Source organism: Aquarana catesbeiana, linkage group LG07 (assembly GCF_042186555.1).
Source record: "Aquarana catesbeiana isolate 2022-GZ linkage group LG07, ASM4218655v1, whole genome shotgun sequence".
Classification (NCBI taxonomy): Eukaryota; Metazoa; Chordata; class Amphibia; order Anura; family Ranidae; genus Aquarana; species Aquarana catesbeiana.
Window position 1 is genome coordinate 113251190 of NC_133330.1, and position 15669 is coordinate 113266858.

Consider the following 15669-nt stretch of genomic DNA (forward strand, 5'->3'; position numbering starts at 1 on the left):
TTGTACCTTCCCTCTTTCCTGACTCTTCTCATGATAGGCTCCTGCTGCTGTCAGTCAAATCATGTGAGGAGTGAGCAGAGGACCTAGCTGAGCCAGGCCGTGTCTTTGGATGCACACAGGCCAGCTTGGGAGTGTGCCTGCACGGGTGGCCCCTTGCCACACAACTTGAGGGGGGAAATGCAGGAAAGGAGGATCAGACAGCGCCAGTGGGAGACTCCAGAAGAGGGTTTATTGGACGGCTCTGCAAAACCATTCAATTACTTTAATTTCCAACCCACCTGCTCTGCCATGCACCCAAATGTACAGTAATAAAAAGTTGTGGTGTGCTGCTTTACAGAAAATATTGCATGCACTTGGGGGCATTTAGTAGCCCGTACTGCCTTTACACAATGTGCAATAACACACCACAACAATATTTACAACACAGTGCAGCCTTGTTTGGCAGGACAAGAGACCTGATTTTTTTCTACAGTAAGGTAACAATTACAGGTCCCTGCCCCATCTCTTGACTAGACAGTGAAATAAAAAGCAACACATTGATGAGCTTATCTCTGTCACTCTGCTCTCTCCTTCTATTCGCATGCTCATCGTTTGCACTTAAGCACAGCATCATGGCTGATTTGCTGCTTCTCTTGCCTCCGTCTGAGTTCTGCTGTACTGCAAGAGGTTAACATCAAGTCAAACTCAGGCTCTCACACTGATTGTACCTTAGAATACATTTAATTCAGCTCTGTATTTGTTAATACATACCTTCTTGCATTTAAAGAGATATAGAATCAAGAGAGAGATTCAAGATTAACTAACGGATGTGGGAGTGTGAGTGCGTTCTTTTCCATTTTGATACTATTTTAGGGTGTCCCCCTTAACTAACGGATGTGGCAATTTGAGTGCATTCTTTTCCATTTCGATACTATTTTGAGTACCCCTTAACTAATGGATGTGGCAATGTGAGTGCGTTCTTTTGCATTTTGATACTATTTTGGGTGTCCCCCTTAACTAATAGATGTGGCAATGTGAGTGCATTTTATTCCATTTTGATACTATTTTGGGTACCCCTTAACTAATGGACGTGGCAATGTGAGTGCGTTCTTTTCCAATTTGATACTATTTTGGGTCCCCTTAACTAACGGATGTGGCAATGTGAGTACATTCTTTTCCATTTTAATACTATTTTGGGTACCCCTTAACTAACGGATGTGGCAATGTGAGTGCGTTCTTTTCCATTTTGATACTATTTTGGGTACCCCTTAACTAACGGATGTGGCAATGTGAGTGCGTTCTTTTCCAATTTGATACTATTTTGGGTCCCCTTAACTAACGGATGTGGCAAAGTGAGTGCGTTCTTTTCCATTTTGAGTCAAAATTCTGCCCCTGTACAAATCATTAGTAAGACCTCATCTGAAAATATAGTTTAGGGCAATAGTTTACAAAAAAGGACATTGGGGAACTGAAGAAAGGGTGGGGCAACCAAGCTGATAAGGGGCATAGAGGACCTTTGCTATGAGAATAAGGCTGGCAATAGACGGTCTGAATTTTGGCCAGTTCAGAAGGAACCGGCCCGAGATTTAAACCGCGTGTGAGCAGGCTGAATGTACCAAGCTGATTTTTCAATCAACTTGGGTACAACCAGCCTGCCAGATTCACTTGTGATAATCACTGTCTCCTCCCGACTGTGATGGCCCCCCCTGCCAGGAGCAGACAATTGCTTGGCAGGAGGGATTCCCTTGTCAGCACTGTCCGTGTTTATGGTGGAATTGTGCAAATTTCTTTCCTGCAACCCGTGGTTGACATTCACACAATCTACTGGCCTGCCTAAATTAGCTGAATTGATTTTATACCCTCTCGAGAAGAGGCAATTAAGGAGGGATATGATCACCATGTATAAATTGATAAGTGGTCCATATAGTGACCCTGGTATGCAGTTGTTCACTTTAAGGTCATTACAAAGAACAAGGGGGCACTCTTTTCACTTCTTCAAAAGTAAGAGCTGTGAAAATGCAAAAAATAGACTTACCATAGAACTAGTATTGAACTAGTTATGGCTAGCTCAGGTATAGTATATTGCCAAAAGTATTGGGACACCTGCCTTTACATACACATGAACTTTAACGGCATCCCAGTCTTAGTCTGTAGGGTTCAATATTGAGAAGGCTGTCCACATGGTTAAGGAGTGTGTCTTTGGGAATGTTTAACCATTCTGCCAGAAGCACATTTGTGAGGTCAGGCACTGATGTGGACGAGAAGGCCTGGCTCGTAATCTCCACTCAAATTCATCCCAAAGGTGTTCTATCGGGTTGAGGTCAGGACTCTGTGCAGGCTAGGCCCTAACTCACTCATCCAAGTCTTTATAGACCTTGTTTGTGCACTGGTGCGCAGTCATGTTGGAACAGGAAGGGTACATCCCCAAACTGTTCCCACAAAGTTGGGAGCATGACATTGTCCCTTCATTGGAACTAAGAGGCCAACCCCCGAAAAACAACCCCACACCATAATCTCTCCTCCACCAAATGATTTGGACCAGTGCACAAAGCAAGGTCCATAAAGACATGGATGAGCAAGTTTGAGGTGTATATTTTTGCCACAATTTAAATGGCTTGCTCACCTGTTGGGTGTTTGCCAACTAACCAAATAAGCATATACAACAAGAGGGTGGTCACCTCCGAATTAGGAGTAAAGCTCCCAGAAGGGGTCACCAAACGGTAAATAAAAATGGCAAAAATGTACAGGCCCATCTCCTTACGGAACACCAACACCAAACTGTTTGCTAAGATCCTTGCTAGACGACTCTCCGACATCATCCCTTTTTTTTTTATAGTACGTAACAAACCAATGGGTTTTGTGGCTGGCAGACAGGCTTCAGATGTTACTCGGAGATTTATTGACCTTTTACAATGGGCAGAACACCATAAAACGCCTTCTCTGATCATCTCCCTTGATGCAAAGAAGGTGTTTGATAGAGTCAATTGGAACTTCCTTAAGGCTGTCTTACTAAAATTTGGCTTCTCGGGAACAATTCTGAAAGCCATTTTATTTTTCTATTCCTCCCCCAGTGCTAGGGTTATCACCTCAGGCATATTTTCCGACCCTTTCCATATCACGAATGGGACATGCCAGGGATGCCCACTCCCCCCCTGATATATGCCCTAATTATGGAACCCATAGCCCAATCCATTCGCGCCAATCCTCTCATTTCTGGTATTAAAGTTGGCCTCTGCGCTGACAATGTCATAGTATCCCTCACAGACCCTGTAAAATCGGAACTCCATCACACTCTGAACTTATTCAGTAATGCCTCCCTATATAAAATCACCTACTCCAAATCTAGTATGTTAGGCGTAGGCTTAGATCAGATTACCAAACCTAGCATTGCAGCATGTACCTCTTTCTCGTGGACCCTTAACTCCACTCTTTCTTACTTGAGTATTCAACTAATCTCCCCCTCTTTTCTCAACTAATCTCCCCGAACTGCTCTAATCTCATCCTGAAACTCCAAAAAACAATACAGGACCTCCGATATGTTGAAGCTTCCTGGGCAGATGGCATTGCATTGTCCAAAATGTACCTACTACCGCATATACTCTACACTTTCCAAACTATTCCACTTCCCTTCCTTCAAATGTAACTCAAGAAACTTCAATCCATTATAACCTCATTCATCTGGAATGGAAAACGCTCCAGACTCAAACGCAGAATACTATGCACATCTGTCCCTAATGGAGGTATGGACGCACCAGACATTCCAGCCTACTACAAAGCAACTATTCTTGACAAAGCTAAAAACTGGTGAACATCCACCCAACATTCCGCCTGGCTCCAAATTGAGGCAACAGCTCTAGCCTCCCAACCTAGGTTGATACTCAGTGCCTTCCTCCTTCAACAACATAGAGTGCACTCTAATCTGCAGACCCTTAATGCTACCCTCAAGACATGGAAAGCCACTATTCAATGCACCAGAGGCATACTGCATTGTTTACTCCTCTCACCACCATGCAACTTCTCACACCCGACATTCCTCTTTCCAACTGGATAACCTCAGGTCTAACAACAGTCGGAGACCTATACAAAGACTCCCTATTACTCTCATTTCAACAAATACGAACCTATCACAACATCACCTCCAAAGATTCCTTTAAATATCTTAGACTTCGCTCAGTTCTCTCCCATGCAAATTGGTCAAACAGACTCTTACCTTTGCACTTGTTACAATTCTACCGACAAACCTGTCCAAACCACAGAGGTATTTCCTATATCTACAAACTCCTCACCATCGTCTCCCGTGACCTCAAGCTGCCAATGATGGACCGCTGGGAACTACTACTAAAACGTACTTACACCCCCTAGCTGTGGTACCACTCCCTTCATGCACCATTAAAGTTTCCCCGCTGCCTACTTCACTGGGAATCCGTCCAGTAAATATAACATGACTGGTACCTCACACCTGCTAAATTAGCATGTATCTACCCCTCTGCAACCAACACATGCTGGAGAAACTGTGGAAGCTATGGATCCCCCCTGCACATATGGTGGAATTGCCCCATGCTCACTCTTTACTGGTCCAATCTCACTATGCTCATTCTTTCTCTCATCTCGACTTCTTTCTCCTTATCACCACAAATGGTTCTTTTGGGTCTGGAAATTGACACTTGGCCCCAGAAATCACACACAATCATTTCCCATGTTTTTGTAGCTGCCCGCCTAGCTATTGCTAGAAAGTGGAAATCCCCACTCCCCCCATCGATTTCGGAAGTGATCACACTCCTCAACAACTGCCTAATGGAATTTATGTATGCCAAAGCTCACCTACAACTCCCAAAATGTTATAATCACTGAGAGCTTTGGCTGAAACACCCAAAAAGCCTAAATCTCACGTGACCTACACCTGCTTTATGGCCTTAATAGCCTAACACCACCCAATCTGAACACCCCCATTTGATATAATACTTTACCTTACTGTTAGCTGACTTAAAATCCATCCCACTATATAAAAGCAGCAGTTTATCACTTTTTAAACTCTTTACCATAACGGTTAAGTTCAACCTTTGTACACTGTACTAATAGGAATTGTTCACCTACTGTATAATTTTTTTTGCTACTTATGATGTACATTTCTGTCTGTATACTGCATACTCTTTTTGAAATTTCAATACATGGCAAGTAAAAAAAAAAACAACAAAAAAATGGCAAAAATGGGCTTGTAATGAGTGGCTAAAAGCATGTATTTATTGTATCAAAACAAATAAATGGGGAGTACAATGCCTCACGTGAATGACACAGTATATCACAGACAGTGTTCCATCACCCAGAACAACAAAAAAAACAATAACTTTGCATTAGGATCGGTGAGCAAGAGAGAAATGGAGAAGACCACCGAGAAGCCCCTGGCTAAGCATTTGCAAAAAGGTACATGGGGCAGCTTGGGGGGCATGAAGATCAAGGGAATCTACGCCCTCAAACTGTCCCCCAGAAGCGGGGATTTCAATATGGTCCTGCGCAAAAAGAGAAAATGGTGCATATACAAGCTGAATTGTCAGTTATTTTTGGAAGATTAAATGAGGTACTAGTAATACCTCCCTCCCGGTCTAATTTTACCATTTGTTTGTTATGTTAACTATGTTTCCTATATTTGTGAATGCTCTTTGACCTGCAAAAGTTCTCCCCTGTTTAAGCAATATAGATACAATGGCTTGTACCCTTTGTGTAAAGCTGAAGGTCAAGTGTCTGTGTTAACAGATAGAACATTGCACACAATGGATGAATTATGTTGGAATGATTTATAGTGTCGCTTTAAGACAAATTAGTGGGCGGCGCCTCCCGTGCAAATTCACATAAGCAAAACGCGCTGACATCACCAATACGTTATAGGAAACCTGCAGCTTATGTCCCAATGAACTTGCACTGCTAGCGGGGAAACCCCTGGAGCTCCTTGAACTGCTGCATGCAGTTTGCAGTGTGTTATGGACTTTGACTGACTCGCCAGAGAAACGATTAGGCAAACAAAAAAGATACTGGCACCCATACAAATCACCCTCTATGCTGCACTATCTGATGGGCAATTGGGATACAAGGTCCATGTGTTATGATACATTAGCTGAAGCTGATCGAAGATCTGATGATTCCCTCATGACAGCTGATATGAATGTTACAACAGCATGTCCATTAAACTCATAGGGGTATGGCAATATCAGCTTGCTCCCTTTCATATCAAGTAATCTGATATTGTCAGCTACACAGATTTTTCATGGACTTGATTTAACCTTTGCCAGAGATGCCGGATTAGCAATCTGCAAGTTTTTTCTCTCCCCCCCTCTCTCCAATTATCCAACGATATGCTAGTTTTAACATTGACTTGTTAACTGTTGAATATATTGCTAAAATTTACCTTGCTTCTTGCACGAGGTCGGCCCTGCATCTATATATTAGCCTTTTTTCAGAGTTTCCTTATTAGATATACCGCACAGCTTTACACAGGACTCGGCTGTTCAGCCCACTGTGTGGACCAGGGGTAATCTGCTCCATCTGCTAGTATTCTGACCATTTTGTGCTTTGTTACTGGCCAGTTGGCAGGTCTGTTTGGGGAGCCCTGGGGCCTATGTGGGCTACACACCTTGGCATTAATAACAGTGGTTTATAAAGTGATGCGGGGATCCTGATCTGTGCACTGCACATAAATATTGATGTCTGGACGTCATCATAGTGACATTGTTTTTACTGTTCTAGGACACTGTCTAATATACTGTGTCAATCACGTGAGTCATTATGCTCACTATTTATTTGTTTTGATAGAATATATGCTTTTAGCCACTCATTGCAAATCAATATTAAACCCTACGAACTAAGACTGGGATGCCATTAACCACCTCAATACAGGGCACGTACACCCCCTTCCTGCCCAAGCCATTTTTCAGTTTTCAGCGCTGTCGCACTTTGAATGACAATTGCGCGGTCGTGTTACACTGCACCTTAATTAAATTTTTATCTTTTTTTTCCCACAAATAGAGCTTTCTTTTGGTGGTATTTGGTCACCTCTGCGGTTTTTATTTCTTGCGCTATAAATAAAAGAAGAGGGACAATTTTGAAAAAACACAATATTTTTTACTTTTTGCTATAATAAATATCCAATTTTTTTTTTTTTTTTAACAAATTTTTTCCTCAGTTTAGGCCGATACGTATTCTTCTACATATTTTTGGTAAAAAAAAATTGCGATAAGCGTATATTGATTGGTTTGCGCAAAAGTTATAGCGTCTACAAAATACGGGATAGATTTATAGCATTTTTATTATTTATTTATTTTTTACTAGTAATGGCGGCGATCTGCAATTTTTATTGTGACTGCGATATTGCGGCGGACACATCGGACACTTTTGACACATTTTTGGGACCATTCACATTTATACAGCGATCAATGCTATAAAATTGCATTGATTACTGTGTAAATGTGACTGGCAGGGAAGGGGTTAACACTAGGGGGCGCTCGAGGGGTTAATGTATTACCTAAGGAGGTGATTCTAACTGTGGGGGGAGGGGACTGACTGGGGGAGGTGACCGATCGCTGTCCCTATGTACAAGGGACACGCCATCGGTCTCCTCTCCTCTCTGACAGGACGTGGATCTGTGTTTACATGCACAGATCCACGCTCCTGCTGTGTTACCCAGCAATCGCGGGTGCCCGGCGGACATCGCGGCCGCCGGGCACGCGCACCGGGTCCCGAGTGACACGGCGGGCGCGCGCGCCGCCGGCGGCGCGCGCGCCCCCTAGTGGCTCGGGAAGGCGAGGACGTCATATGACGTCCTCCCAGAATAACAGAAGCCTCGTCCAGCCGTCATATGACGGTGGGCGGTGGCTTAGTGGTTAAAGTGCATGCGTGCATGTAAAGGCAGGCTTCCCAATACTTTTGATAATACAGTGTATTTGTTTTTAAAAAGAGCTGGATGCATTCCTGAATACACAAAATATAACTCGTTTTTTTAATATTTATAGGTAATAACACCTGAAATTGTTTATCCAGAGAATATTTGATTGCCTTCTAGGGGGTCAGAAAGGAATTTATTTTCCCCACATTGGAGCAAATAAGTTCATGCTTTCTAGTTTTTCCTCTTCCTCTGGATCAACTATGGGTATAGAATTCAGTAAAAGGAGGTTTTCTATGTAGTTATTTTCTGTTTCTATCAGTTTCTAATCAACTAGGTGGACTTGTATCCATCTGGACCTGTAATACATAATTAAAGTGATACTAAAGTCTTGTGTTTTTTTAGTTAAAAATAACAAACATTTCATACTTACCTGCTCTGTGCAGTGGTTTTGCACAGAGAAGCCCAGATTCTCCTCTTCTGGGGTCCCTCTTCGGTGCTCCTGGCCCCTCCCTCCTGTTGAGTGCCCCCACAGCAAGCAGCTTGCTATGGGGGCACCCAAGCCGAGCCACAGCTCCCTTTATCCATTCAGACACAGAGCCGTGGCCCGGCCCCGCCCCCCCTTCTCTCCTTATTGGGTGACTGACTACGTTTTTACATCGGCATGGAGTTTAAAGTGGAACTACACTGCATCTGAGCACTACAAACCAAAAATGCTATTTAATGCAATTAATTCAAATTTTTAATATTCAGAGTAAACTCATTCAACCATCTATCTATTCATGTCCCCAAGCTTCATTTTGCTAAGAAAAAACACCCTCTAGCACCTTCTGGCTGTGGCCATCTTGAGGGCAGATGATTCATGTAGCATTTACTTCCGGGAATTAATCTGCCCTTAGCTCATGCATGTGGGACTGTGTGCTTATCTGAGATAACCCCTTAACCCCTACTTACATCCTGAGGACTCCTGGGATGTATGACAATTTGCCTAGGTCTAGAAACCCAAGTAAATATGATACACTTTCCTATGTATTTACTAATGTTAGCAGCATAAGGATGACAAATAGTCAATGTTGCTTGAGAAAGTGAAATTCCATTTTAAAGAGGTTGTAAAGGTGCATTTAAAAAAATAAAATTTATACCGTATTTATCGGCGTATAACACGCACTTTTTTCCCTTTAAAATCAGGGGAAAATCGTGGGTGCGTGTTATACGCCGATCCCCGCTGTTTGTGAGGGGAAGAGGAGCGAGTGCCACCGAAAAAGACCGAACCGAGCCGAGTGTACTGTGTACTCGGCTCCTCTCGGCTGCGCTCGCAGTCCCGCCTCCCTGCTGTCTGAGTGGAAGAAGAGCGAGCGTTGCCGAAAAACACCGAGCTGAGTGTACTGTGTACTTGGCTCTGCTCGCAGTCCCGCCTCCTAGCCTTTAAGTCCCACCACTGGCCCGGTGATCTGTCCATCATAGGAGTCAAGGGGCGGGACTGCGAGACGAGCAATAATTTAAAAAAATCTTGGCGGCGCAATCATTTAAAAAAACGATAATGCTGCAATTCTGGACACTGGGCAAGACTGCAGATGGACACTGGGAAAGGCTGGACACTGGGCAAGGCTGCAGATGAACACTGGGCAAGGCTGCAGATGAACACTGGGCAAGGCTGGAGACTGGGCAAGTCTGCAGATGGACACTGGGCAAGGCTGCAGATACATACTTCAAAATTTTTTTTCCTTAAACTTCCATCCTAAAAGTTTTTTCCTTAAACTTCCCTCCTAAACTTGGGGTGCGTGTTATACACCGGCGCGTGTTAAATGCCGATAAATACGTCATATATCATACTTACCTCTGCTGTGCAGTTACAGAGTGGCCCCCGATCCTCCTCTTCTGGGGTACCTCCACGGCGCTCCTGGCTACCCCTCTTCTCGAGTGCCCGTCGGAGAAGCGCTCTCTTTCATGGACACCCGTGCGAGCGCGCTCCCATGTCCTGTTTGTGTCTATTGACACAGAAACCAGGACTCAGCCCTGCCCCCGGCACCCGGGTCATTGGATTTGATTGACAGCAGCGGGAGTCAATGGCTGCATTGCTATCAATCCATCCAATCAGGACACGAGACACCAGCTAGAGCTGGTGTGCTCGTCCACGGGGAGAAGAAAACCGGGTTCAGGTAAGTAAAAACGGGGGCACTGGGGGGCTGCAGCATTACAGAAGGTTTTTCACCTTAATGCATAGAATGCATTAAGGTGAAAAATCACAAGGGTTTATACCCCCTTTAAGCAAGTGTGGATTTTCTAAACTGGCACTCTTCCAAATGATGTTTCCAGATCAGAATTATTTTCCTCTAAAGTACTAGAAGACACCCACAAATATCATTCAGTTGGATCCAGCAACGATAATTATGGGTATGGACAAAACAAAAAAAAAGGGTAGTTTTTCCTCAAGGAAACCAACAAAAGTAGAACGCTTTTACTCTTTGTTAAAGTGTAACTCCACTTTTGTTGAGAAAAAAATGTTCCCTTCTAGATGATATATGTACATTACAAGGATTTTGACAAACTTTGTTGCAGATTCCCACCTTTTGTTATTCTGAAGAAATCAGACAATCAGTGTTTGTCTGTGCCCATGTGCACAAATTTAATGGGAGTGGTTTAATTATCAGTCAGCTGCTGCACCTGCAAAGTTCTAATGAGGAAAATTGCAGGGCCTGCATCCCTTTAGATGCAATTTCCTATTTGAAGTATCTTACCAAAAATTACATTTTTGTTGCAGGGAATGCTTGAAATCTGACTTGTATCTTAGTGCAGACTTCTGGGAAAATCAGTGAGCCAATCACACAAGCAGGAAATTACATATCTGGGGGGCATTCTGTGTACAGAACACCTCCAGGCAGCCATATTGCACTGCATTTCAAAGAAAATTACAGAGCTACAGATTGAAAAGGAAAGGTAATTTTTAATAACATTCAAATACAATATGACTTGTGTCACAGTTGTATTGCTATATTTTATTTTTTTTTTTAAGAAAGTGGAGTTACTATTTAAAGTTTATTTGAGGATAAACCAAGCAATGGGAGTGTGCAAATGTCAATGCTAAGGCAAAATAAGTGTGTATGTTTACAAAATATTTCACAAAAACAAACGTTTGGCAGACAGATTAAACCTACACCCCTGACCGCTATCTAATGTCTATAGGCAGACGGTAGTCTTACAATATTTTCAAATCTCTAATTGGAGAGTATTTAGCAATCATGAAGGGGAGCAGTGCTAGCCTTGAATAGCTGTAGGATTAGCATGCTACAGAGTTTAATTTGATACAGACTGCTAAAGACAAGTTGACACTTTTGCTTTAAGCACTGGTGTACCTGTTGTCTCATACTGTGAGGAATTCCAGCTAGTACAAGCGAGCGCAGTTTGTCAGAATGAGGGAGTGTCACATCTATCTTATCCCACGTTAGGTCTCCTACGTCATGGTTGTGGGTAAACTCTAGGTGGGCTTGCCACTTTAGCCTCTGCTGGGGGTCTTCTGTCAGTGGGATACCCAATAGCTTACTTGAATTAGGTTCTGCACCATCTGCAATATGTAACACATACAAAAAAAAAAAAAAAAGGAGAAAGAAAAAGAAAACACAAATTAATGTATTCAGCAGAGTAACAAATTTAGGGATAAATGTATGTATATGGAGGCTTTATCAGACATTAGGATGAAGTTTTCCTCAAATCCATTTTAAGAAGAAAAAAATGAACTCAGTTTTCCCTTGTCATTGTTACCTTCTTTATCCACTCTGAATCCAAACTCATCATAGCGGAACTCTGGCTGCTCTACAGACTGTTCCTTCTGTAAATCACATAGAAAGATGATGATTTGTATAAAGAAAATGCAATATTTGTGCAAAATTTTTCAGAACCACAAATGTGTACAGTGAGGGAAAAAAGTATTTGTTCCCCTGCTGATTTTGTACGTTTGCCCACTGACAAAGAAATGATCAGTCTATAATTTGAATTTTGGGTTTATTTTAACAGTGAGAGAATAACAAAAAAAATCCAGAAAAATGCATTTAAAAAAAGGTATAAATTGATTTGCATTTTAATGAGTGGAAAGTATTTGACCCCTTTGAAAAACATGACTTAGTACTTGGTGGCAAAACCCTTGTTGGCAATCACAGAGGTCAGACATTTCTTGTAGCTGGCCACCCAGGTTTGCACACATCTCAGGAGGGATTTTGTCCCACTCCTCTTTGTAGATCCTCTCCAAGTCATTAAGGTTTCGAGGCTGACGTTTTCAGCTCCCTTCACATTTTTTTTATGGGATTAAGGTCTGGAGACTGGCTAGGCCACTTCAGGACCTTAATGTGTTTCTTCTTGAGCCACTCCTTTGTTGCCTTGAACGCATGTTTTGGGTCATTGTCATGTCCATCCATGACCCATTTTTAATACCCCGGCTGAGGGAAGGAGGTTCTCAACCAAGATTTGACAGTACATGGCCCCATCCATCGCCCCTTTGATGCGGTGAAGTTGTCCTGTCCCCTTAGCAGAAAAACACCCCCCAAAGCATAATGTTTCCACCTCCATGTTTGACGGTGGGGATGCTGTTCTTGGGGTCATAGGCAGCATTCCACCTCCTTCAAACACGGCGAATTAAGTTGATGCCAAAGAGATCGATTTTGGTCTCATCTGACCACAACACTTTCACCCAATTCTCCTCTGAATCATTCAGATGTTCATTAGCAAACTTATTTGGTCTTGCCCATGGTGGAGAGATTGGAAACTGATTGATTGATTGCTTCTGTGGACTGGTGTCCTTTATACAGGTAAAAAGCTGAGATCAGGAGCACTCCTTTTATTACACTTTATTTTTTTTCCTTTAAAGCGACAATTCTATGAAAAAAAAAAAAAGGACATTACAAATATCTTATATCTTAATGACTTAAATAATCCAACATCCAATAGAAAAAAAAATAAAGAGCCTCCTTTTAAGAGAGAGTGCTCCTAATCTCAGCTCGTTACCTGTATAGAAGCCACCTGGAAGCCAGAAATCTTGCTGCTTGATAGGGGATCAAATACTTATTTCACGCATTAAAATGCTAATTTATTACTTTATTGAAATGCGATTTTTTAGATATTTTTGTTAATCTGTCTCTCATTGTTAAAATAAACTTACCATTAAAATTATAGACGGGCAAACGTACACAATCAGCAGGGGATCAAATACTTGTTTCCCTCACTGTATAAATTGTTCTAAATTTAATTATATTTGTACTTACCTGTGTGTATTTTGCAAGTATGTCCTGTGGCCACATACTTGGTGTCAAAGCAGAGAAAGGGCCACCCGGAGATGGGGTGTAACTTCCTAAAAGAAAAAAATATATCTATTATATATATACTACAATGTAAAGTAGTGAGTGTACAGCTTGTATAACAGTGTAAATTTGCTGTCTCCTCAAAATAACTCAACACACAGCCATTAAAGGAGAAGTGTGGGAATGCAAAAAATAGGTAGTACATGCTACCCTCATACCTGCATTGCATTTCTTTCTTTCCCCAGTCCTTTAGTTTTTGCAGAATAGTCTTTTGAAGAGTGCAGAATCAGCCTCTTACGGTTCTTTCTCAGTTTAAACATTTTCAGGGGTTGGAAACATCGCCACAATCCAGTCCCTCCTTCACTCCCTCCCTCTGGAGGACATGTGGGTGTGTTTGGTGAAGAGGTGCATACCCAGGGTGCTATCTAGAACAAGCACATTTTTCACGTGCCTCTGTTTCCATGGCAGCCTGTCCCCAGCTAAAACGCGGAAGCAGAGAGTGTGATACAAGTGAAGTCTCCTCGACTTTCTCTGGCTGTTATCTGCAAGCTCTCCTCTGAGAGTCTCCAACACCTCTCCCCTGGGCTTTGATGTTCCTGTGTCCTCCGAATTCCCTCACTCATTCAAAGTCGGTATCAGCGTCTCCTCCAGTCCATAGGGGGATGGGGAAGATTCACTTCTCCTGTCCAGAAATGAACAAAGGTAAGTTCTCTACACATAGCACTGTGTTATATCAGAAGAGGAGACATGATAAGGAGCATAGTGACCTGTGCCCTGTGTCTTGAAATGTACACAGTGCTGTGTATAGAGCATACCTGTGTACAGTACATAGGAGACTGACAACTCCCCCACATCTAAAGTGACCCTCAATATTTCCCCACTCCTATACAGTCCCATCATCCCCATCCCTGTACGGCATGTAATGACTCTGTACGGCATGTGATGGCACTGTACATGTGATGACAGTGTACAACATGCGATGGCTCTGTGCGGCATGCGATGGCTCTGTGCGGCATGCGATGGCACTGTACTGCATGTGATCCTGTAATACTCCATTTACAATGAAGGGAACATTATTGCTATAGGGATACCAGGTAATACACCAATTATAGGGGAGCAAAGATCTGTCCATGTCTGAGGAGCTCTGGGCTTCAGTATGAAAAATAGGATTTTTTAAGATATCTTACCTGTCAAATCCTTTTCTTTCGATGGACATCACGGGACACAGAGCCACAGTAATTACTGATGGTTATATAGGGTATCACTGGTGATTGGACACTGGCACACCCTATCAGAAAGTTCAACCCCCTATATAATCCCTCCCCCTTGCAGGGATACCTCAGTTTTGTAGCCAAGCAATATAGTGTATTAGAAGAGGGGCGGGACCTCTGTGTCCCGTGATGTCCATCGAAAGAAAAGGATTTTCCAGGTAAGCTGTCTTAAAAAATCCTATTTTCTTTCTGAAACATCACGGGACACAGAACCACAGTAATTACTGATGGGATGTCCCAGAGTAATGCTATCTGAGGGAAGGGGGGGGGGGGGGCACCGACCAAGTAGGGTGCAATCAGACCTGAGGACCCTGTACCGCTGCCTGCAGCATACTACGCCCAAAGGTGATATCCTCATGCCTTCTCACATCCACCTGATAGAATCTGGTGAATGTATGGACTGAAGACCAGGTTTTGGCCTTTACAGATTTGAGCCATAGAGACCTGGTGATGCACTGCCCAAGAAGCATCAATAGCCCTTGTGGAATGTGCCCTGATCTGAAACGGAGGAATCTTCTGCTTCAAACCGTAAGTCTGAATAATCAACTGTCGAATCCATTTAGAAATGGTAGCTTTTGACGCTGCCTGTCCTCTATTGGGACCCTCTGGCAGCACGAACAAAACATCCGTTTTGCGAATCTGAGCAGTTGCCTCAAGATAGGCCCTGACTGCTCTTACTACATCCAACGAATGTAGTGATCTCTCTTTCGGAGAACAGGGATCTGGAAAAAAGGAAGGCAGAACAATGTCTTGATTTAAATGAAAATCAGAAAACACCTTTGGTAAAAAACTAGGATGAGGGCGCAGTACCACTATATCCTTGTGTACAATCAAATAAGGCTCCTTACAGGAAAGGGCTGCTAATTCTGATACTCTTCTAGCAGAAGAGATGGCTACCAGAAAAATTAACTTCCTTGTCAACAAGACCAAATGAATCTGACTTACTGGTTCAAAAGGCTGTTTCTGTAACACAGCCAGGACCAAGTTCAAGTCCCAGGGGTTTAGGGGCGCCCTAACCGGAGGATTAAGACGCGTCACCCCCTGTATAAAGTTTCGGACCAAAGAATGTGAAGCAAGTGGTCGTTGAAATAATACTGATAAGGCCGAGACCTGGCCCTTGATGGTACTCAAGGCCAGCTTCATCTCTAAACCCAATTGTAGAAAATCAAGAATTCTACCTATCACATATTTTCTGGGATGCCAACCCCTGGATTCACACCAGGCTACATAAGCTTTCCAGACTCTATGATAAATCATTCTG

General features: G+C 42.9%; 1 protein-coding gene across 7 annotated transcripts in view; it reads right to left on the minus strand.

The window, feature by feature from the left end:
• The window catches only part of SGSM3 (small G protein signaling modulator 3), a 746342-nt gene that overhangs the window by 440731 nt on the left and 289942 nt on the right, over positions 1–15669 (minus strand). For all 7 annotated transcript variants that reach the window (XM_073592651.1, XM_073592650.1, XM_073592644.1 and 4 more), the window contains 3 exons: positions 13102–13187; positions 11609–11675; positions 11203–11411 (listed from right to left, as the gene is read on the minus strand). In XM_073592651.1, the coding sequence (XP_073448752.1) occupies positions 11203–11411; positions 11609–11675; positions 13102–13187 (362 nt within the window). The remainder of the gene's footprint in view (positions 1–11202; positions 11412–11608; positions 11676–13101; positions 13188–15669) is intronic.